Raw genomic sequence first — 22,831 nt, 5'->3', positions numbered from 1 at the left:
CTCTCCTGCCAATCGTTATCCCTTGATCATAGTTATCTTCGCGTTTGGCGTGCACATCACCAATATGCGTCCTTATCATATCAACCTCGCACGCATCACTGGATGCGGAAGAATAGCAGACATTTCCAGGTGTCTCCCCAGGCCTTGGTTGAAGGCATCCACCAAGGTAGGGGAAGGAATACAGAGGAACCATTACATCGCTGGATATCATGCCGTACGCGGCAACAACACCAGCTTTACCCTTCAAATGACTGGATCAGAAGACTGAATTTAACTCGTTGAAGTCGCAAAAGTTATCGATGCTGGTCTGCTTGAGCACCCTACTCCAGTGAAAGTGTATCATCTACCTCGGCGCAAACTAAGATTGTCCGCCGAGATTGGGGAACTCATTCGGGTACAAGAGGTCTAACACAAGCACCTCATCCAGGTATGGGAGCTTTGAGACTCAAGCTTGATTCGCGAGGGGAAACAACATGTTGGTCGACTGCATTGAGCTAGAGATTCCCTAGTTCGTGATAGAGAGTAAGCTATGATAAGCAGAAAAGATCCGTAAGTCTCAGAGCGCGCCTCCACCTGACAGGGTGTCTGACGAATCCAGCACCAGACGATGCGATTCTCGATTCCGAAGTTCTACGAGAGAGCAACATGACTCCATCTTTACAGCCGCTAGGACCACAGTTTTTCCCGCGACATATTCTACCGAAGACGACCTGGTGCGAGTCTTTAGAGCATTGCTGCAGAGACTGCATTTGGTAGACGAGAGGTCACTGTCAACGCTCGGCGGTGTTCAACGAACGCCGACGACGCCATGTCTCGCTTGGTGCAACAGAAGACGTTGACTCTGGCTATTCCTACATACCTTGTGCATATAGCACGAGCAATGTTTCAGTCTTTCATACGATTGGAGGATCAGACGGCGTGAATATGTCGGTGCTGCTGGTGACCGTTTCCTAAGACCGGAAGACGTGGCGTACAATCTGGAGAACAGACTAAATTAGGTAGAAAGACTGCTGCGGACAGTTCAGCCACGTACAATGGAGCAACTCTTCCGAAGATGGGCAAGAACGGCCACATGAGCAATCTACTTCTACCTCTTCTCAAGAAGTAAGTCCGCTTAGCCATGCTTGATACACCCCAGGCTATGTATAAATAATCGACTACGGTATTTTCTCCTTTTCCTTCTCCTTCTCCTTCTCCTTCTCCTTCATCGCCACCATTTTTTCCCCCACCCGCCCTTCCTGGGGCCCCAGTTGTCCCTTGTGACAGCATCGACATCGTCCACACTCAAATAATCTACACCTTCACGGACAAGCACGCGCCAGATGTAATTTCGCAAGCCGACGGGCCAGCCCGGAATGCCCCAGTACCGCACTTTTAGGCCGCGGCTGTGGGCGGCGTGAATCTGTCTGCGAAGGAGGTCGAGTTGAGATTGGGACAGAGTCGAATGCCAGGGATAGCCGATTGATCGAGCAAAAGAGACTGACGCGTAGTATGAATTAGCGGGAGAGTAAATCGCCGCGTTCTGTAGATGGTAAGGCGCGTCGATGAGGGAAGAGTCATCTGTGTCGGCGGTATCATGGGGTAAGGGTGCCGGTGGTCCTCTGCTACCCGATAACGAGGCTAGAATATCGAGTGGAGCGTCGTAGAAAACATCCCGGTAGGTTGAGCTTTGCACGATGCGACCAAAAGGAGCTATTCCGGAGGCGACAATAGTCAAAGGACCTTGAATGACTGTGGTGCCGTTGAAATGAGTCAGGTATTTTTTGTCCCGAAAGTAAGTGAGATGAGATTGCAGGCGGCGCCAGATGTGCTCAGGGTCGTTTTTAAAATCGATTAGTAAAACAAGAGTTTGCATCGGACGGGTGGCGAAGACGCCGTTGCGTGTCTCGTCCATCGGGCCGAGAAAGTTGGGGAGCTGGTTTTGACGGTTGAGGATGTCCGTTAAAGGATCGAGGTAAAGGTTTTTCAGGGTTCGATTTTGGCGGATCCCAGAGACGGTGTGCGCCACGTAAAGCTGGTCATCGAAGTACCAGACGTCAGCTTCGATTCCTGTACAGCCTACTCGGAGAGCTTGGCGAAGGGGTTCTCGTCGCCAGTAATCATTATGGGAATGGCACATCAGAGGTTGAACGTCTGTGGTGAGATCCTGTGACCATGCGGCAGGGCTTCCAGGTGTGATTAATACATCCCTGAAAGGTTTGGAAATCAGGTCAAAGTCATCTGGAAAGAGAGCGCTTAGGTTGCTAAGGACATAGGCGATGCATTGCAATATTCCTCTGAAGAATGTTAGTGAAAGTTGGGGTTATGAGGCTCACACTCACAGAAGCATGAAGGATAGTTTGAGTAGATTCACTACCTTCGACAAGGATCGTGGAGCAGGTCGCTTATGTTTTCTGGCTGACAACCACGATTGCCTTGAACCTCGTGTGTCACGAGCCCTATTTGAGGATTGAAACGTTGGTATCTTCAAAGACAGAGACGGCCGTTGAGCACGACTCTGACTCGGACCAGCATTGTCAGGGCTGCTTATACTTGACCCATGAGTTTGTACATATTGTCCCAGCTCAATGTCGTCGCCCGTGTCACATTCAGCCTCATTAATCGTGAATTTAACACGCCCAGGGTCCCGCACGGGTCTGTTGTCTCTCATGGGAAACATATCAACTGGACAAAGTCGGAGGTTGACACCTTTATGGGCCAGAATTTGGTGACCATTTGCCTGAGATGGGCTCTGATAGCAACGAACGCGAGCTGATAAAAGCGAATAAGGTATTGGGCAATTGGAGTTGAGAAGGCTGGCAATTCAAGCATCGCTACAATCACGTGGCTATCCATCCAATCAAATACGATTGACGACACGCCCGCCAAGAGAGTCCGCGTGTCGTTTTCGTAAGCCATAACGCAATCGTACACATTCTCCCATGCTACGGTAATTTGATCCAAGACTGTTAGCAGGAATAGGCACTAGTCGGGGCCAAATTAACGAGTCTGGCCTCGATAACTACGAAGTCTAATTCTACCTATTATATAGTAAAAACGAGCGAAACTTTCTCTTCCCTGTTGAGACAATTCTTCTCCTCGCATGACCCCTGTCATTGATCTTTGCATCGGTCCTTGAATTTACTTCTGGTGCACCAGTCAATCGCAGTACAGTAAGTTGTTACTCATGCTAGTGCTTGGACTAGATTGGGTCAGAAATCATGGCAGCGACTGGACGGTCTACACAAAACGCCCCACCAGGCAGGACATCTAAAGGGGCAAGCATCGATTACGCTCAAGGTCCGCGTCACGGTTCCCCACCTCCTGCCCTCTGATCCGTAGTGTCTTAGCTTGTTTTCCCTCATACCGTAGCAGAAGTTCATGGTGGCACCTTCCATCAGAGAATCTTGTGGTCAGGGGTTTCGAGAACATCCGTCGTCGTTACCACATCAAGCATGGCGGCTCCACTGCTCACCCACAATAAAAGTCCCCCCGACGCCAGCCTGGAATGAAGAGTATCTAGAGATTTTGAGCAGTAGACAAATTGTCCATAATTGACATCAATATGGGTCGGAGTAAGAAAAGCAAGCAGAGATTGAATCCAGAGGCTTTCAACCTCGCAAAAAAAGACCACGAAACCGGGTTGGTCGCCTTGCGTAAGTTGCCCTTTCGCTTGAGAAAGAGTTGGCTACTGAACGGAAAAAGCGCAGGAAGGGTCAAGCATTGAAGCCTTTCGACGAAAGGTTCACATGGATACTAGTGGAAACCCCATAAGTAAGCGTGGGGCTTGTACTGCACTCAATGATAGTCGTCTCATGCCTATATAGCTGACCCAGATCGTTCCAACCCTTCGCGGCCACGTTGTGAACGTCCACTTGAGACTGTTCGTGCGTTACAGGCCGCCGCAGAAGGCTCTGGCAATCGTCGTTCTGCTGCAGAGACACATGGTATGGTCTGTGGCGTCAGAAGTCGCCATGCTGACTTTGCTAGCTTCTCAATTAGACTGGGCTGGCATTACTGTCTGTCGGCCACGCTATCAATCCGGCAACCCCTTGAGAAATGTTTGTCCGAGGCCCTCTCCTTTACAACAACCACATCCTCTTCGCCAGACGTACTGGCAAACCTCTTTCGATGGGCCTAGCATTCGCCGTCCGGGCGATCAGGCATCTGACTCGGCTCCAGTATATCCAACAAACCAACGAGGACACATTAAGCCGTCTTCCAAATCAAAGAACTTCGAGATCGAAAATGCAAATGGGTGTCTAGCAGAGAGATATGAGCCAGTTCAAGCTGGGATGGGATAACTTGTTCCGTATTCTGAGCCACAGAGTCTTAAGCTCCAATTATTCGAATGTGCCATACATTGAATTTTCTTCGACACATCTTTGTCGTGCTTTTGTAACTCCAACCCCATTCCGTATTAATCCTGTCACGAGCTCAAGAGATAAATTCACCGTCTATGTTTTGACAGAAGTGGAATCTATCCTCCGCCATCCACGCTGTCTCGGGCAAGGCGGAGCTTAGAGGGAAAACGTCGATCGAGAACGTAGACCCTTCGAGACGGGGTTCAATCTTATCTCTGTTACGAGGGATTGGAGTAGCAACGAAACAGGATACGGAAGCAATAGGTCGTCAGCGCAAGAGGCTTTGACGGTAGTCAGCAACGAGCGAGGCATTACTCATGGCCGGTTCCTAGAGAACGGCCCAGATATAGAAGACGAACGAGAATCCCGCCGATTCGGCAGCATTCGCAGGTTCGGGTTGGAATAGGAGATGCAGGCTGACACAATCAGTCACATTGTTGACTGAAATTTGAGATCTTGTTCTGTATTCCAGACTCATTCCACCCCTGGGAGGACTTCTCGGAGTTTCATTGGTAGAAATATGACTCAGAAGCAGCTTGAATCGTAGTCACCTTGAACGTCAAATTAATTGGCTGAAAAAATGTCTCGGCATGCACGCTGAGAAGCAGGACTACGTAATGGTGGAATTTATGAGCAAGCGATTCGTGGTTCATATACCGTCAGCCTTTCACGAGGGCGCGGCTGGGAAGTTCTCTGGCGAGATAGTTGCACGGTTTTGTCACTCTCTCACCTATGAATCTTAGGGCTCCGAAATGAATAAATGAATATGAATATGGCCCATATTCATTGTTGAAGATCCCGGTGGCTGAAACGGTGTGACAGGGATTAGGAGCTTGTGTACGGAGTATATAAGATAGTCATCCCGCTTCCACAGGAAGACTAAGGATAATCTTAACAATCAACAATACTGTTGAAGCAAGTGATAGTATTGTTAGTTGTAAGGATTATCCTTTTCAGGCGGGATGACTCTCTTATATACACAAGTTCCCCTTCTGTCACACCGTTTCAGCCACCGGGATCTTCAACACGGAGCCCTACCTATGATGCTGAATACATGGTGATAATTATTCGGCGGGTTGCCAAATTCCAAAGTGATGTAGCTCCGTACGAGCAAGCGAATATCTCTGGATCAGTCACATACTCTTATGGTGTCTGTCCATTTCCTGGGCAGGCACGGACGATATTTGGTTCACGTTCGTCACGGTCCAATTGGAAATGATTTTTTCTCGAGCTTACTTCGGGGCTTCTTACCTTCTTGTTGATCCCTCAGGACCAATGTGCAGAACGTTTCAAGACGTCCCACAAGTATGTCATCGTTCTCGGGATCGATGGCATATATTCTGTTACGGATATGAGATTATGCTCGGACTAGAGACGTTGCTCATTCTTCATTATATTATTGTTCTTATCCTTCACACTCACGGCTATGTACCTGCCCATAACATCTATCTACCTGTTCGCAGCGGTGGACTGCTGAGAATGTATTAACAATGGTGACCGAGAAATGGCTAATCCTCTCGTTGTCATTCCACATCTGAAGGTGTCTGGACCGAATCTTCAACACATTCAAGCCAAGTTGGAAAGTATATAGTAGCTCGACCAAATTCTACCATAGCAAAGCTATTGTCAACCGGCCATGAATACTCCACCGTAAGAACCAGACTTCGCAGTCTGTCTTTGGGCGTGAACAACAAAGCGTTCTCGCCACTATGACTGCGAACCCACCTGATCGGATGACAGTGATACCCGCCTCGATCTACGCTTTTTCGCTGTGACCACAGGCGATAGGGCATCTGTTCTCCATGAGGCCGACGTGATAGTGCGTGAGTCGAGGGAAGGACACTGACCCTCGTCTACAACGCATGGTGTTGCCGATAAACAGGTCAAGGACTGCCAATCTGCACCTTACTAACTCGAACGACCCAGAATGGAGGGTATACAGAAATTTTCCAGGCAGGTGACACGCCATGCAGGGAGCCAACAACGAACGTCTTCCTGACAAGATTTGCCGCTTGTCTGACCTTTGACAACTGCCTTCGGCTTCGCTGATGGAAGGTCGAGCTCTGAAAGCCTTCCCTCGAGGCTGCATGTTCGCTTTCCATCTCCCTTTGCCGCCGAACCCGAGGGTGTTAGTGAGCAACTGGGGCGACTGTGCGGCAAAAAAGGCACTGACAAATTGATGCAGACACATCATGAATCTCGTCGCCAACCCACTGTCTCGTTCAAGAACGAGGGCAGGGTCACCGGACTGGCACTCCGACCGCTCATCCGCAAAGAGAACCCGCACGCCTTCAGAAACATCAGACAACGCTGCAAACGTTGAAAACGTGGCTGTGAAGCATTCTACCGAGCGACGACTTCGATGTGAAAGACAAAATGAGTCTGCCACCATCGAAACGGTCTCAGTCGCGAGATTCGTTAGGTCGCCGACTTTCACAATACAGTGGCGGCACGGCATCCACGGCTTTAGGAGACAAAAAATAACTGGGTCTGTAAATTCTAGAACTGCCCGGTGGTATTGGAGATGACGAGCAGTTGTATGCGGTCATTCGATGGTGGCTTCGCGGAGGAAGGCGAGATATTGTGCCAGAAACTTCTCTACACCGCCAACCCCGACCGGAGAATTCATTGTTTGATGAGCGGTTCGAAAGATTCTAGCCTCTCTTATGAGTCTCCCTGGACCTGCATTACCTTGTCGTTCCATGAAAAGAGAGTCTGTACATTAGTTATTGAGAAGAGTCTGGAGTTCTGATTGAAGGTCACAATTAACCTGAGTAAAAGAAATTTCGTTCTATGGACCCCGACCGCAGTCACTCCATATACTAGAGAGCTATCCGTAGTGAGACGTCTTGGCAGGCATTGGCTAGTAAAACCATTTCATAATATCAGAAATTGTCTCCCTATCAAAGACTTGATCTGCAAGTCCGATCCAGTACAAGCTTTTCTGACCACTACTGGGTTGTCTTGAAGAAGCTCAGGCAAGTAACAGCCTGATACCTTGATTGTAACAGTGCCATACCCATGCGGATTGTGGTACCGGGGGTTTCTCGCATACCTGGTCAGTCGATGATGGATCCAGCGTCCATACTTCCTCTCTTAACGTTATAAGACACCTTTCCACATTCTTCATGCATTGCCGTTTGAAGACTGCTTCGAGGAACATCACAACAAATTCCTTCGTACTGTTGTCGACACCGCCATGGCTCTCGCAGCCCAAGACCCATAACGGCCATAGCGATATCGTTACAACACTGTGATTGGCGGAAAGTTGACGCAGAGAGCTGAAGAGGCGATCGCAGAGCGTTGTGACCTGTGGCGACTCGCGCTCATGGTCTGTTGCACGTAATAGAAATATTTGAGTCGCGAGACCGTGGCAGATAGCCGCTGCTATACAGGCATTATGCCCCTCGACCATGGTAGCTTTGCTGACTCCGATCAAGCCTTGGATTGGCGTGTCAATACTGGCCTCTTTAGGTTCTGGCAAATCTGCCATCGCCTGGTCGAGCTGCTGATGTAGATAGCTTCCCATCTGAGTAAATTCTTCCTCCGAGATTATTTGCGTATACAAACTGTGAACGGCAGTCGTGCAGTCACCCAGCAAGGAAAGTACTTGGGCACAGTAACCCAGGTCATTATTGGGTTGCAATTTTCGAGCATTCTCTCGAGACGTCTTGATTGCTCCTTCAAGCCAGTATCTCTTGTCCAGTATGGGGGGTCTCGCGCATGGCACACAAGACATAATGTCTGCCCAAGCCAAAAACGACACCGAAGATTGAAATAAAGGACTGTCCAGTTTGTAGTGTGGTTCTGAACGAGCTGGATGGGGGCGTGGGCATGGGCACTCGAAATATTTGTGGCGCTCAGCCACTAAGGAATATGTTCCCTGAAGGAGAAACTGCACTCGAACAGCACTATAACAATTGTCGGGCCGGATGATTTCATCGTCGATCAACAGCAAAGAACCAACAATCGCATCATCGTCGAGAGATGAGAATGGCATGTGGAGACTGTGGATTGGCATTCTATTGCTGAAGAGCATGCTTGACTCCGCGACCAATTTCTTCAGTGAGCACCGCATCGCCGTGAACGCTTGTTGTTGCAAGAGGACAAAGGTCGATTCAGGTACTCTTCCCAGAGTTAACAGGTGGGCGGCCGAGTTTGATAACATTGCCCGCAAGGTGAGAGACTCATCCTTGGACGTAAGATCATCATACATCTGCCCAAGATAATATGTAGCGGCTGGGTCCAAGGAGACCAGCTGGAGGGTCATCATCATCCAGTGCTCGACAAGGGCTCGATCAAGAGCGTCCAGGGGAGTTACCGTAGACAGAAGTTTCAAGTTTTGCAGCCGTGTTGAGACATATCCCGTTTTGATTTCAGCTTGTTGCTTTTGAACCACTAGATCCGACCTTTGCTTTCGGGTGGCAGCTATCGTCGGCAGTGCCTCTCCAACCCATCGTAGCTTTCTGACGTACCCTTTGCAAACTACTCCACGATTCATACACCGGCGACACTTTGGTTTTAATTCGTCACATTTGGTGCGGATAGCTCGACAGTTCATGCATCCTTTAATCGAGTCAACACTCAAGGCCAAGTCTGCTCAGTGTGCGGGAGAATTAATTACCTGTTCTGGAGCGTCGGTGATTGGTCTCCATTGGACCTCGGAACTCATCGTTCAGATAGGTCCAGACCACCTCCAGCCATGGAGCTGATAGGATAAGATTGATAGGAATGATTCGCGATGGGTCTGAACATTAAATACCTATTAGGGCTGAAGAAAATATCGCTCGGCTCTCTCTACCTTCAAATCTAGTGAACCCGCATATCTGGTCCAGCTTCTGTTTATTTCTTTACGTATTTGGCGGATACGAAGCTAGTAGTGTACTTGGCATTGTCTTGGCGTTAACTTGGCAAACTATTCTATTAGTTCCAAGTTGCGGCATTCTTGTTTTGGAGCAGCTGCCTGATCATTTCCTCATTATATGCTGAGTGCTGAGCGCGACATGTCGAAGATCTACAACTGCTGAGAAAAGGAGCTAGACCTTAACATCTCTACTACATATGTCTACGAGACCACTCTCCACCTGATTACGACCATAGAGAATGACTATCGCACCTCCGAATAAAGCCAGCAAATGGCCGCTTAATTGTACTGAATTGTCTAGCAGAGCGGACAATGGCCGACACTCCTTACCCGGAACCAGGATTACCTCGAGATACGAGTAACGATACCAGGGAAGCCCCTCCCTTACCTGACATGCATTGCCAGAATTGCGGCACTATCAAAACTTCTATGTGGCTGTCGAGACCAACGATGGTATCATCAGATTTGCAACGCTTGCGGCTTATGGTACAAATTCCATAAATCGCCTCGGCCCCCGCAGATGAGAAAAGAGACAGTTCGAAAACGGAGGCGTGCGGTCCTTACTAACCATGATTGTCTTGAAGTCGGTCTTCCCTCAGCGGCACGACGTGACCACAATCAAAAGCCCAACCCAGCATTGGCCAATGCCGAGAGGAGAAGTTGCACCACGATCACGGCTCCCGTAACCCTTACACAAGAGAACATCGCTAGCGATCGATCTATCGATCTTCCAGGCCCGCGGATGATTCGACCACGGTTTGCCGCTGCAGTCGAAGACAAAGAACCTGAACAAAAGGCTGGCGCGATTCATCAACACAGTGATAATGGAGAGAATATAAGTGCGAAAGGGTCTAGTCGACAAGACACATTAAAAGGTAGAGACTACGTGCGGTGGAAATCTAGACGGCGAGCTCAATTATTCTATGAAGCCGAGGTTTTGCGACCAGCCCTTCTGGAAAAGGAACGTGAGATTGAAGAAATTACAGAATAGTTTGGAGACCAGGACACGCGAACAGAGCGCATGGTAAAACTAGATTCCTGGTCACTGGCTGTAAATTGCGCCGATGTGACGCCTCAGAGGTATCGGTTGGCGCCGCCGAACTCTTGACCTTAGTAGCGGTCTCAGTTTAGAAGCTGTAAAGGCAAGCACACTCTCATGTAACATCTCCTTCTCTTTCTCCGGTCTTCGTTTGTAGCATCAATATCCGCTTCCTTTTGTCTTTAGGAGGGTCGATACCGCTAGTCTGGCTTTCCGGTTTTGGTAACGCTCACCTATTGATGGAGAGACAGCAGCTTCAAATGCTTATCAGTCCACACAAATTAACCTTTGCTATTGCCCCTATAGATGCCTATATGTAAGGCTGTCCTAACCTCTAGAGAGTGCTCTCGTCAGGGGCCTTGAATCGAATCCTCAAGGAACCGAATCATTTTTATATAACCGAATTAAGCGATCGAGTCATAGCAATGCTTGTTGTGCCGCAGACCGTCATGATCTTGTCCTACCTCGACGACAATGCAGAATCCGAGTACACACATATTCGCCGTAGTGTATCTACTCTCTCAGCCCGACGAACTTTTTGCTTCGACTTGTTAAGACCCACCGCCATCCGCCCTTGATTGAGCCCCTTTCCACACAAGGCTACAGTAGAGCGTAAGTGGGATGTTGGTCCTATTTGCGGGTCACTCAAGTCATAGATTCGCCTGAAAATTGTGGTACGGAAGGACAAGCTCATCGGATCCACCTGTCTGCACGCGGTGAGTTGCCCCATAGTTGTCCATTTCGTAGTTGTGATCGCCTCTCCGCTCGCCATCTTCGATTCTTCGATGTCAGAGTCGTTAACCGAGCTGAAGAAGGGATTTCGGCGTCTTCGTGGCCCCCAGGTAAGCGAACCGTAACCGCGACGGATTGGAAGATGGTAGAATCGGAACAAGGAGCGCAAGAGGGATAGCCATCTCGGCAAATGGTCACGCGAGAGAGGTATCAACGTCGAGGTTTCAGGCTCTTAAAGCTGTTGGCCGGGGAAAAACTTCTCGTTTGAAGCTTTGGTAAAGGGAATAATTTTCGCTGTAGACACTGTGCAATGGACTGAAAGCAAAGCTCGGCCGAGCTCAGGGGCGGAAAATGGTCAGAGCGAGCAATCTTGAAGGCGCTAAGGATTAACCAATCAATTGGGTAATGCAGGGGCTGGGAGGAGGAAGAAGCATCACGGGTAGAAAGGCTTGTTCTTTCTAGAGCCCTGGGGCCACGCAATCCTCACTCTTGGCGTCTGCAAGCCTACCGTGTCACTGCGAAGAGCTCATTTGGCTTACAGCCTCTGCTGGAGCCCCGGAAACTTCTGGGCACCAACAAAACTGTGCTATTATGCCCTTGTCGGCCCAAGGGCTCCAATTGTTGCATCTCATGATAGATCGTCCACATCGCTCTCTGCCACTATTCCTTAGTTGCGCTCAACCAGCCAACAATACCATACTCAGTCCCAAATTCTTCGTTCCGGTGCGATAGCTGTACCAGCAATCGAACATTCCTGACGGCTCCTCTGTTTTGTACTGACTACGGGGTATGTAGAGCAAGAAAAAAGACTTTACTGTAAACGGCAGTGAACAATGCACTAGCGTATATTGAGGTTAGCCCGTGAGTTCCTATGCCTCTTCACCACTTCGTTCGGAGTGAGCTCTTTATCTGCGACAACGCCTTAGTGCCACGAGGCCAAGGCGTTGCACGTCCCCAGAGTGGCTCAGCTCGATCAAGCAGATCCCGGACTATGTACCTAGATGACGCGGCTATGCCCTCTGTCTTGCAAGCCGCCTGAGCTGCTTAAGTCACTAAGTCTGCCTTTAGGAAGGAGAAGCCGACAGAGAGGAGGCTCAACCTGCATTCGAGGTAGATTCGTTGCTACATGCATGCATCACTTTTTTTCGATTGTGAAGTTTTTATCCTTCGATGAGGAGGAGTAGACGCACATCCCATCAAACCCTTGTGAAGATATGGCCACACCTCGAAGCGGTCAGATTGAACCAAAGACGGCGGTGACGGTTTATACCGTCCCATTCCGGACAAATCCGTTCTTCATTCCTCGTCCGGGTATATCTGCGCAGATTCATGGTGCAGTATCTCAAACAGGCTGCGTCGTCCTGTATGGGCCGAGCGGCATGGGGTAAAGTACTCCATATAGACATAGAGCCATCTCATATAACAAGGAATGCAGGAAATCGCAGATTGTGGTCGAGTACGCCCACCAGTTTCGACATCGTTTTGTCCAGGCAAACGTGCTCTGGATACATGCGAATAATCCGAATCAGATATGCCGGACCTACGAGCTCATTGCACACAAGCTCAAAATGCCCCCGTTTAGAGCCTCCCGTATGAGTGTCTCGCAAGTATTAGACAGCTGGTATAGCCGTGACGGTACAGCCTCAAACGGAGAGCCGTGGCTTATGATCTGGGATGACATGAGTGAACCGGAGGCTGCTGAAGAAGACCTGCCAAGTGAGGCTGACCCGACGAGAAGGTTGGCGCAAGAGTTGGAAACCCTTCAGAAGCTCGTCGCTACCATACGCAGCCGACACGGCGTGCTAATGGTCACGACCCAGAGTCAGAGTGCCGTGGCTGCTTTTTCAAAAAATATTCCGGTAGTGGAAGTATGTTCCTTTCAACGAGATGAGTCCTTGAGACTTGTTCGCCACCGACGACCAGATGTTTTGGACGGTCCACGGTCGGCAGGACTCATTGATTCACTACTGAGTTCTCTCGAGGATGTCCCACTCGCCATCACTCATACGATAGGAGCTTTTCAAAAGCTCAGTGGACAGCAGGTGAGTGATTTAGCCTATATCATCTTACAGGAGGAGGTCTGCGATAACGAGGATATCAGTACGGAGCTTCGAATCATCGGCCGTACGCTCCCTTGGCCGAGGTCGGCGTTCAGAGCCTGGAACGTGGTTTTCCAGCTGAGTTTGCGCCGCGAACGCCAGACTCTAGATCTGTTGTCAACGATGTCATTTTTGGATGCCCAGCACATCCCTATATCCTTCCTCACCTTCTGCTCACGTCCTATGACCAATATTATCTCGTCCGTGGCCATCCTGTTGCAATATTCAGTGGTGGTAGTGGAAGACGAGATCGGCTTCCTATCTATGCAACCATTGATTCAAGCTTTTGTGCGAGCGTGGCTCAAGCAAAGTGATACTTACCACACGATTGCTCAAAAAACCCTTTGTTCGATGTTATCAGCCATTAGCGCAGATAACTTTGGAGACCTTAACGCATCAAAGCAATTCATCCCTCACGCAAAGACGATACTACAACACAATCTAAAATTCGAGAAAAATACGGATTGCGCTGATCTCATGCATCAAATCGCGTGGTTTGAATGGCAACTAGGTCATTTTGAAGAAGCATACAAATTCGCACAAGGTTCTCTTGATGCCAGAAGAGCTCTACTGGGTGACGAGTCAGAATCGACATTAATCTCATTTAATTTAGTAGCCTTACTGCTGAGATGTCTAGGCCGACATGATGCAGCATATGAGATCAACAGACAAAACTTGTCAGCTTACGATCGAATCCTTGGCTCGGATCATCCGAGTACTCTTATGAGCAGAAACAATCTATCCCTAGTGCTGCGCGCTCAAGGAAAAGAAGAGGAGGCGGAATGCGTCAGTAGAGAAACTCTGCAGCTCTGTGAGCGTGTCCTCGGCGCATCTCACATGTGTACGTCAACGGCAGTAGCCAATATGGCTCTGGTTCTTGCTGATCAAGGGAAGCTTAATGAAGCGGAAGAGATGTCGCGCAGAGCTTTGGCGATACGGGAAAAGGCATTGAATCCTGAGCATCAATCCACACTGACAAGCTATTACTGCTTAGCCCACGTGCTTCACCGTAGAAAACAATACTCTGAAGCATCCTTGCTTTACCAAAAGGCTTACCACGGCTTCCTGCTTACACTTGGCATTTCACATTCGCTCACCTTAGCGTGTGAAGCTGGAATGGAGACGCTGAAAGAAGAGGTCTTGTCAGTCTCGGAACGAGACCATCCGCGAAACAGCCGGCAACATTGACGCCGCGGGAAGTCAAGAGCAGACGTTGGCTGAAAGTCACTCATCCTCAGCCGATTGCCACGGGTTCTCAACGCTGTGCTATTTCCACCTCAGTCTATAATAGCATAGAGCTCTCTAAATCTGATCTGGATACCGGACGTCGAGGACTCTTGTCATGAGAGAACGTGAAACTCCAACCAGTCTAGGTTCGCACTGAGTTGATAGCTCAGCATAAAGATTCTTCTGCCCTCAGTTAGGAAAGATAGGAAATCATCCGGACTGCGAATAGCTCTGGACCGATCAATTGAACATACTACTAGGACGGTATCAAAGTTGCAGAAGAGATATGAATAGACCGAAAGCGTACCACGAAGGAATATCAAGGCGGAGGCGGCTAGGTAGCCAAATTTAGTTACTGCCGTTGCAGGTTGAAAGTACTCCTTCGAAATCTTAAGCTGCATTTATTGTGGCAGCCGCACCAAGCACAGATCTAGGTGAAGAATACTAGGAGTCATTTTTGGTCTGCCCGATAAAGCCAACTGACCTGGAAGGAAGACTCTTGGCCCTCCTGGAACCGGTGCCGTAAATGACCTTCAGCTCGCGGCCCCGTAGTCCAAACTTCACATATGCTTTCCTCTTGACTCTAGACTAAGGAGCAAAGTTATAGAAGTAGTGCTACAGGGCTTGAGAACTTGCTACTATTAGAATTATCAAGGCGATAATGACGGTCACTCCAGTCCCTTGGAGGTCTTTCGCGGAAAGCCTTCTACTATCGCTACTGACCCCTTCGTTAATTACTGTACTCGATAGTACATAGTAAGACGGTCCCCAGGTACCTGTAGAATCATTATATTCCGCCATTAAGTCACAATAAAAGCGGTACGGCGAAGGTGGAGTCGCATGTTTACCGACCAGTTTCATTTCAGCTTTACACAGGTAATTTTACACGAGTTCTCGTAAGCTGCTGTTAAAGGACCAGGCTTTTACTGTAGCCATTGCCGTCAGCGTTGCAAGCTTTGGTAACAGAAACGGAGCTTGGTAAAAGCTGTCGGTGGAATTGAGAGCGCTGCATAGGGGAGCGGTAGTGCCCGATCCGACCGGATTGGGACGGGCCTCGATTCGGGTCCCCCAGTATCCCAAATGGATCCCTAGTCTAAAGTTGGCCAATCACAAGACTAAGGCTCCGAGAGAAATCCGGAAGCAGAAGGTGTCACGAGAGAGAGAGGAAGGATAGGTTCTTATGCTAATATTTACCTATGTCGCATCCTAACCATTTTCAGGCATAACTAGTTAACTTGTGTTCTCATATATCTGGAACTCCGTTCAGTCAAGCCGTAGGGTGATTTAATATCGGTTTCATAATAGTCAGGCAAAAAAGTAATCTCTCTGTTCACTTTCCTGATCGAAGCCACCCAATTGCTTTGACAATTTTCATTGCATTCAAACAGCATACGCGGCCAATCAGGAAGGACCACAGTCGGTGGGTTTTAAGCATTCTCGCTTCGTCTCCGTTGCATCCCTCCCGGCCGAACATTACTGTCGGTTTCTCGGTCCTTGATGCCCTGAAACATCCACAACATGAGCAGATCGTATGAAGCCTTCATCGCTCCCGCTCCCCCCAGCATCGCAATCCACAATCTCTCGCCGGCCAACACGCCCGACACTCCGATGCCGCCTGCCTGGGCTAGCGTCTTGGCAATGTTCACAACGCCCAACAATGCCGTCCGTTCCGCCGGCAGGACCGCCGAGGACAAGAACGCCTGCCGGGGCGCTTGATCCATGCTCTGCGTGCAGGCCCTGAAGCTGAGAAATGCCATGCCCAACCAGGTCCCCGTTGTCGTGGCGGGAGGGAAAGGAACCAGGCTAAGGAAGACGGCGGAGGGGAGATGGGTAAAGATCATCGTTTTCAGCGGACCAAGGCGCCGCGCCAGAGGGAGGGCGGCGAGGTTGGACAACGTGGCGAGGAGATTGGTGACGAGGAACAAGGTGCCCAGCGTCGAGCTCTGGAGGGAATGGACCGTGGTGAAAAAGTAGGTGAGCCAGGAGGGAGAGGCGAGGCCGGAGGCGAACGAGTCGAGGAAGAAAAGGACGAGAATGCGCACGAGGATCAGTCGAGAAGTTGGAGAGATCTCCGGCAGGAGGGAACGGAGGCGACTCAGTAGAGTTGGGGTTGTCGGCGATGGAGACGCTGATGCGTGGGCAGTCGTGTGCTTACTCGAACGTGGTTCAGGCGTGTCTTCATCAGAGCTGCCGGAGAGTAAGCCCTCGTCCTCCAGCTCGATTGGAACTTCCTGGTAAACTGGTTTCGGTCGCTCGAGCTCGACAGCGTTGCTAAGCATTAAAGTGAGGATAAGCTTCGCCAAGCCCAGGAGGGCGTACACCCCAAACACGACTCTATATGGGCCAGCCGCAGTCCACGATTCCCGTCCTTGCAGAATCTGCACCAGGAAACCACAGCTCACAGTCCCCAAGGCAGCGCCCAAGGTACCAAATAGCGTATACCAGGCAAAAATGTCACTTCGCTGGTCCTTCTCTGTGAGTTGGGCGATGATGGACTCTTCCACGGCCTTGAAAGGTCCAATCTCATTGCCACTGCACCCGATCAGTCCCTGGGTACACTAGACGGTGATGATATTCATACCTCGGACTAATCACGCCCACAACACTCGCCAGTAAAAGAAACCAGAAGTTCGAGCAGAGTGCAAACACGGCACCACTCATGATCATCAGCGCGGCTCCAGCAGCCAGAACCCGTCGGCGTCCCACCTGATCGGTGATCAAGGTCAAGAGGAAGCTAATTACGACGTCCCCGAGCAACGTCAAGGTCATGAACAAGCCAATACGTGCATCAGTGAAGCCGACGGTGGAGAGATAGTGCACAAGAATAAGAAATGAGGCGCCGTAGGCGAAGAGCCTCACGCTGCGGGCGAGACATAATAGTTTAGTGTCGCGCGACGAGTGAAGAATTGCGGATAGACCGCTCTCATGGGAAAGCTTGGAAAGGACAGCTTTTGCGGCGGGCATTGCGACCGCAAAGGAAAGGTCCGCAGAGCCTCGAGCGCCAAATGTTCTTTTTCCTGCTTGGATGTTCAACGATTCACAAGCCCGTTTCCATAGAGGGACACAGAGGATAGAAGAAATGGGCAGACGTGCAGGAGCCCCTCATCCTTCGGCCGAAGACAAGGAGTGTCTATTGCCCGAGAGCGAAGATCGACGGTCGGGCTTGGCTCGACCGAAAATAGGCATAAGAAAATGCCTGGCCTCCTGTATCGATGGGTTTCCCTTATCCTAATGCTGATTGAGGGCAGAATGGCCCCATGGATCATGGATTTACCTATGCCATTGTTTTCCTCGTGGCATTTCCATGGTCACACGATGGCTCCCTTGAGGGCCACGCAAGCCAAAGTGTGCCAAGGCACTAGCAGTACTTTAACGCAGAGCTAGTCCTCAGTGCAAACCTTATTCTACCGGCCGTCACGTCACGATCTCCACAAAGAGGCTTGGGCACTAAAGCTTGGGAGGCTTTGGAGGATGGTTGCTTCCGGCTCCACTCGACTTGTGCGGGGGGAGGCAAAGATGATTGCCACTAGCTGAATACGAAGCAACACCTTTTCTTACCACCCCGCACGCGAATAACCTCAATGTATCTCGAGGATAACAGAGCATCATGGAACAATCTTTAATCGACAAAGGCATCGTATCGATCGCTTCCTCACAAGGTATTAGGTGTGCCACCTCGCAACGTTAGACTTGACTGAGAAGATGGCGATGCCAGGGACAGTTGGCAATTCTGATGCTCGTGCGCGTTGCTGAGCCTTTGGCTGCATAATCAATACAAGTTTGACATCTCCCTCCGCTGATCAAGGCCGAACTAATACTCGCCACTTGAAAGTCTTACATGTTTTTTCAGCTCCGACGCTTCGACCCGTCTGCAAGCCCTGCGACCATCTCTGCTCAAGCAGGTCTCATCCTCAGCTCCAAAACCGCTGCGCATGTAAGTACAGGACTGTTCTGGGGGAGGTTTGCAGACTCGGAATATGGAAGCAGAAAGTTGGTACTCGTTGTCGGACTGGTGTCTTCAGGTGTAGCAATGCTGGGATATGGCTTTTCAGAATCGATACAGGCTGCTGTGGCCTGGCAGGTCCTGGACGGTATCTTGAATAGCTCGATATCGATGATCCGATGCTTGACCGCCGAACTCTACCCTGAGAAAAGGTGATCTTTCACTCTTCCAGAGCCAACCATCTTACTAATGTAGTATCCAGGTATCGCGTCCGCGCCCTGACTCTCCTTCCTCTATGTGCCTCCGCCGGTATGTTTGCCGGCCCGCTCCAGGGAGGCTTTCTGTCGTCCCCAGGCGCCGGAAACGACGGGGACGGCCGGGCGAAACAATATCCTTATGGTGCACCAAATATTGTCGTCGCAGCTTATAGTTTCGTCCTGGCAGCATTAGTATCCCTCGGGCTGGAGCACAGTCGCGAAAATATACAGAGCAGCGGACGATCCATCTTTAGTCGCTTCTGCAATGCAAGACAGATGCAGCCTTCACACCATCGGAATCAGAGCAAAGATGCAACTGCGACGTGCGCCGAAAACGCGCCCTTGCTGCATGATCGACTGACACCCCAGCACCAGTCGGCTCTCGACCCCCCGAGTATCTGGAATGATACGTCCCCGGAAACCATTCAAACGCGTCCACGGCGACCCCTGTTTCGGCAGATATGGACCCCGAACGTTATGAGCACGATGCTTGCCCATTTCATAATATCGGGGCATCTGGGCACATTCTCGAGTCTCTGGGCCATCTTCCTCAGCACCCCGCCCGACCCAGACCATGGCGGGCGCTTCTGGTCTGGGTCGGGCGGTCTCGGTATGGATTCACGTGGGGTGGGGGTCATTGTGACCTTGCTTGGGGCACTCAGCGTGCTGTCGCAGATCATCGTGTACCCAGGCTTGCATGACAGATTCGGCACGGTCAGCGTGTGGCGAGCAGCCCTCTATTTCTTCCCGGCGACCTATTTCCTTGCGCCGTTCAGCGCATTGTTGGCGTCGGACCGGGCGACCGTGGCTGACCGGGCCCTGCTGTACATTGCAGTTCTGGGTATGCTACTGCTCTTCAACGCAGGTCGGACCGGAGTCGCCCCAGCCACGTCACTGCTGATCAATGACTGCACGCCTCACCCCAGCGTGCGGGCTACGATCCACACGATGGGGACAATTGTCGGGAACTTGGGCCGGTCGGTGTTTCCCGCTATTATCCTCCCGGTCTACGGCCTTGGTCTTGCAGTTGGAGCGGCCGGTCTCGGGTTTTGGGCTCTGGCTGCTCTGGCAGTGGTGGCATGTCTAGTCAGCGGTCGCGTTGTAGAAGGTGCTAACGGAAAAGACGTATCGCTCCAAGAATGAAAAGAGCGAAAACCGGGGCCAAGGGAAGGCTCTGGGTGCTAATTGTTGGCTGCTCGGTCACGTGCCTGCCAAATCACATGCTAGTTGAATCTTGGCATCTCCTTGTCACCCACTGCCTCATAGCACTTGCCATGTTTTTATTTTACATTGCATCCTTCATAGATCATAGAGAATGATATCTTATCAAGCCTGTCAGTTCATCATTTCTCTCTCTAAGCGCTCCACTTTGAGATCCAATTTTGATCCCCATTACTTCCGCCTTTGTCCCTCACGGTTAATGGAACCAGGATAAGAGCCAACGCGGAAACCGTAAGGCCGATGCCGACCACATCAAGTCAATGAAAGGTGTTGGCCAGTCGCTGGCGGAAAAGAGGCGTGCCGCCTTTGTTGTGGTGATAGTTCCACGCTGCCATGCAACCCAGCCTTGTACAGGCTAGTGAGTAAGGGCAGAGCAGATACGGCGTAGATGATACAACGCCCCAGCGCCAACCGCTCTTGTTCATCACGGTCGAGGCGACATCGCCGCTCACCCAAGTGTTCACAGGAGAGGGAATTGTGGGCGCGTAGCTGAAGAGGAGACGCGAACGCATGGAAGTGATGTCGGCAATCATGACTTCTACGACCAACACAAGTGGCTGTGTAGCCAAGCTGGTAAAGAATGGCGCCGACAGTGAACCAAGTCACCGACGTCGACATGGCTTGGATGGCCGTGCCTATAGGGTACACAACCACCGACATGGTTTTGAGTTCGAAGGGTTCGACCACATCTGCGGCTTTGCCAGCGTGGGATATGCCGCAGCGGCAATCACACGTCGGAGGCAGCGTAAGACTGGTAGGTCATTCTGAGCAGGCCATCCAATCCATAAGACCATCCGGTTACCAGGGTCCCTATAAGCACAAGGACACCGTCGGTGTGATTAATGCGGACAGCCAGTCTGGGGTTCCGGGGGTTTGAGGTGGAAACGCCCCATCGGTCCCCACGTTGTCAGCCTCGGGTTCAGGGATTAATGGTGAGGCCTCGTCGCCATAATATCTCGGACAAATCACTGTCAGGTACGTATCAGACACCACTCGCAAATGGGATCATGAGCCAACAAAGAATAGATGTTTTCTCAAATCATATCAGTCGTCGTTACGTCGGACAGAAGTCACTCGCCCGATCCTTAGTGCAGCCTCTAGGCGCCGTCGGTCGGATCCAGGCCAGCGAATCGTGACCAGTAAAATCCATTGTTGAAACGTAATTACCAAGCGACATCTCCTGGTCGACAATATTTCTTGACCACCACCTTCAAGGTTGGTTCAAACTATCTATTCTCATTTTCCTGGCAGATGATACACTTACTACATTGTCACAAGGCTCAATCCTACATATATGTTCACTGGTGGCAATGTGACAGTGTTGGCTTGCCAGAATGCCCCCCTGGTTCAACCCTTGCACTAGAAGCACTTGAAAGCTTCTGTAACGTGGCACTTATGCAGAAGGAATCCATGCGTGCTCTCTGCATTGTGTACCGAGAACAAATGGTTAACCTTCCCATATTTTCGCTGCTGACACCTCAATCGGACACGAGACTCTCTCCTAACAAAAAATTTCGCTCCTTAGTGGCTAAATGTGATACTGTGCTCTCAGAAAGGCTGTGGAAAGCGAATTCTCGAGGCCACAGATGCTCAAATCCTAGTTCATAAAAATTACGAAATGCTAACTCTGCGTGGTCATTCGTGATTGGTTCAGAATATACATGGAAGGCCGACTCGTGGCGATTAGTGCATTGTAGAACACTTCTACTGATCGAACGACTCTTGGTGGTTAAATGATGCACGAAAACCGGCGGTCGGTGGTCAGCGGTCGTGAGATCGGTCGTGATCGTTAGTGGTAAATATTCTGAAAAGTGTGCTGCGGCTTCTTGGTATCCGCATCGCCTTGTTTCGGCGGCGGCAATATCACAATTTGTTCATTAATCCCACTGACAATACTGTCCTGTACTACGCGACAGCTCTACACGTCGAAGGCGGCGCCCATGGTCGACTACGCGCCGCCTGTAGTGGTGGCGCGTGCCATCGAGGTCACCACATGATTCAAGACTAGATCACTGGTCGAGCTCGAGTCTGTAGCAGCACTAGAGACTATCCATAATCGCCGAGCGAATTAGTTCCACTGATTCTGGGTCGTCCTGCTTACCTTACCCGCAACTCCTCCGCTTTGGAGGGTAAGAGAGCGAGTAGCGAAAGCAGTGGCGCTTAGTGTGTCCCTGCAGACAGCCGGAAAGCTGATCGTTGAGCTAAGCGAGGAACAGTTCGAGCGCATTGAGCCATCCTGTATGGAGTATGTCGTTATGGAAACCTCGACGTGAGGGTTTCCGGACGACAGTTTTGGTCAAATCCACGGACCTAGAGGCGTCTTTACAGTAGCGTCCAGCCGAAACGGAAGGGTTGGGATCGGCGTTCCATCCTTTGGGTACTCACCCACATGGTCACCAAGACACCCAAATCAAATACCTGTGTGAAGGTGCCGCGTGGTGGGATCAGTACGGGCACGATCTACGATCCCCTTTTGCCGAAGGCCAATGGCCAATTGAACCGCGACCCTGAAGTAGAGAATGGAACGAGTCCATACTCGACCTCAGCCCTAGGATAGCTTCTCGAGCAAGGGATGTGTCCGATGGTCTGGCGTGACGGGTCAGTGACCGTCGCAGATCTGACTTTCCTTCCTGCCTTCCCGCTCGGCTTGAACGGTAGGCCATCGAATGCCACCAAATGTAACGGTGTGACACACATCTCGCATCTGCCCGAAGAGAAGATCGCGGTCACTTTGATTGTTGCATTTACCGCTGGAACCTATACTCCCCAGACGAGTCAACAAGAGTTCACGTAGTCTCTGAGAGATCCACTCTCCATAAATGGGGCTTAAATATCTTGGGTTTGCGGATGCCGAGGTGGAAGTGAACGTAACTTCATCTGTAAAGCAAAAATTATACCGCGACCCGAAAAGCCGATCATATAATACGCTCACTCTCGGTGTGATTGAGTCTCATTTTTCATATTGCAAACCAGCATTGAACCAAGGGACAAAGATACTCGTTGTGCTTTGACAAGCCTCCGGAAGCTTTGGCCTCGGCAAATCCAAAGAATTTGGCTGCAGTTGCCAAGAGAGCTTGCAGACCGTCGATGCTGGGAAGAAAGCGGT

The 22,831-nt window shown here is 50.5% G+C and overlaps 5 protein-coding genes across 6 annotated transcripts; 3 read left to right on the top strand and 2 right to left on the bottom strand.

Annotated features, from left to right (window-relative positions):
• Positions 1-1,027: 1,027 nt before the first annotated feature.
• PV06_10907 (uncharacterized protein) lies at positions 1,028-2,769 on the bottom strand. The gene is made up of 2 exons (XM_016412501.1): positions 2,322-2,769; positions 1,028-2,276 (listed from the first exon to the last, which is right to left on the bottom strand). Exons 1-2 carry the CDS (start codon positions 2,657-2,659, stop codon positions 1,205-1,207), a joined length of 1,410 nt encoding a protein of 469 aa, XP_016257226.1. The 5' UTR covers positions 2,660-2,769; the 3' UTR covers positions 1,028-1,204.
• A 723-nt stretch (positions 2,770-3,492) lies between these two features.
• Positions 3,493-4,691, top strand: PV06_10906. Of its 2 annotated transcripts, XM_016412499.1 has the most exons (4): positions 3,493-3,635; positions 3,685-3,753; positions 3,807-3,926; positions 3,970-4,691. In XM_016412499.1, exons 1-4 carry the CDS (start codon positions 3,545-3,547, stop codon positions 4,281-4,283), a joined length of 594 nt encoding a protein of 197 aa, XP_016257224.1. In that variant the 5' UTR covers positions 3,493-3,544; the 3' UTR covers positions 4,284-4,691. The 2 variants fall into 2 exon arrangements, with proteins under 2 accessions (XP_016257224.1, XP_016257225.1); XM_016412500.1 differs by having other exon boundaries at positions 3,685-4,691.
• Positions 4,692-7,158: 2,467 nt separating this feature from the next.
• Positions 7,159-9,071, bottom strand: PV06_10905 (uncharacterized protein). Its single transcript, XM_016412498.1, has 2 exons — positions 8,968-9,071; positions 7,159-8,909 (listed from the first exon to the last, which is right to left on the bottom strand). Exons 1-2 carry the CDS (start codon positions 8,996-8,998, stop codon positions 7,318-7,320), a joined length of 1,623 nt encoding a protein of 540 aa, XP_016257223.1. The 5' UTR covers positions 8,999-9,071; the 3' UTR covers positions 7,159-7,317.
• Positions 9,072-9,316: 245 nt separating this feature from the next.
• Positions 9,317-10,359, top strand: PV06_10904 (uncharacterized protein). Its single transcript, XM_016412497.1, has one exon. The coding sequence runs from the start codon at positions 9,728-9,730 to the stop codon at positions 10,196-10,198; it is 471 nt and encodes a 156-aa protein (XP_016257222.1). The 5' UTR covers positions 9,317-9,727; the 3' UTR covers positions 10,199-10,359.
• Positions 10,360-12,192: 1,833 nt separating this feature from the next.
• On the top strand, positions 12,193-14,265 carry PV06_10903 (uncharacterized protein; the record flags this gene model as incomplete). The annotated part of the gene is made up of 2 exons (XM_016412496.1): positions 12,193-12,362; positions 12,414-14,265. 2 exons carry the CDS (start codon positions 12,193-12,195, stop codon positions 14,263-14,265), a joined length of 2,022 nt encoding a protein of 673 aa, XP_016257221.1.
• Between the last annotated feature and the right edge of the window lie 8,566 nt (positions 14,266-22,831).

The sequence above is a fragment of the Exophiala oligosperma genome, assembly GCF_000835515.1.
Source record: "Exophiala oligosperma strain CBS 72588 unplaced genomic scaffold supercont1.16, whole genome shotgun sequence".
In the NCBI taxonomy this organism is placed as follows: Eukaryota; Fungi; Ascomycota; class Eurotiomycetes; order Chaetothyriales; family Herpotrichiellaceae; genus Exophiala; species Exophiala oligosperma.
This window is presented reverse-complemented; position numbering and strand designations above follow the sequence as displayed.

Excerpts from the sequence above, each read along its gene's own strand:
- PV06_10906 (XM_016412499.1), top strand. The coding sequence starts at position 3,545 with ATGGGTCGGAGTAAGAAAAGCAAGCAGAGATTGAATCCAGAGGCTTTC. Across the intron at positions 3,754-3,806 it reads TACTAGTGGAAACCCCATAA|CTGACCCAGATCGTTCCAAC; the intron begins GTAAGCGTGGGG and ends ATGCCTATATAG. Across the intron at positions 3,927-3,969 it reads TTCTGCTGCAGAGACACATG|CTTCTCAATTAGACTGGGCT; the intron begins GTATGGTCTGTG and ends TGACTTTGCTAG.
- PV06_10905 (XM_016412498.1), bottom strand. The coding sequence starts at position 8,998 with ATGGAGACCAATCACCGACGCTCCAGAACAG. Across the intron at positions 8,910-8,967 it reads TCACCGACGCTCCAGAACAG|GATGCATGAACTGTCGAGCT; the intron begins GTAATTAATTCT and ends ACTCGATTAAAG.
- PV06_10904 (XM_016412497.1), top strand. The coding sequence starts at position 9,728 with ATGAGAAAAGAGACAGTTCGAAAACGGAGGCGTGCGGTCCTTACTAAC.
- PV06_10907 (XM_016412501.1), bottom strand. The coding sequence starts at position 2,659 with ATGTTTCCCATGAGAGACAACAGACCCGTGCGGGACCCTGGGCGTGTT. Across the intron at positions 2,277-2,321 it reads AAACTATCCTTCATGCTTCT|AGGAATATTGCAATGCATCG; the intron begins GTGAGTGTGAGC and ends AACATTCTTCAG.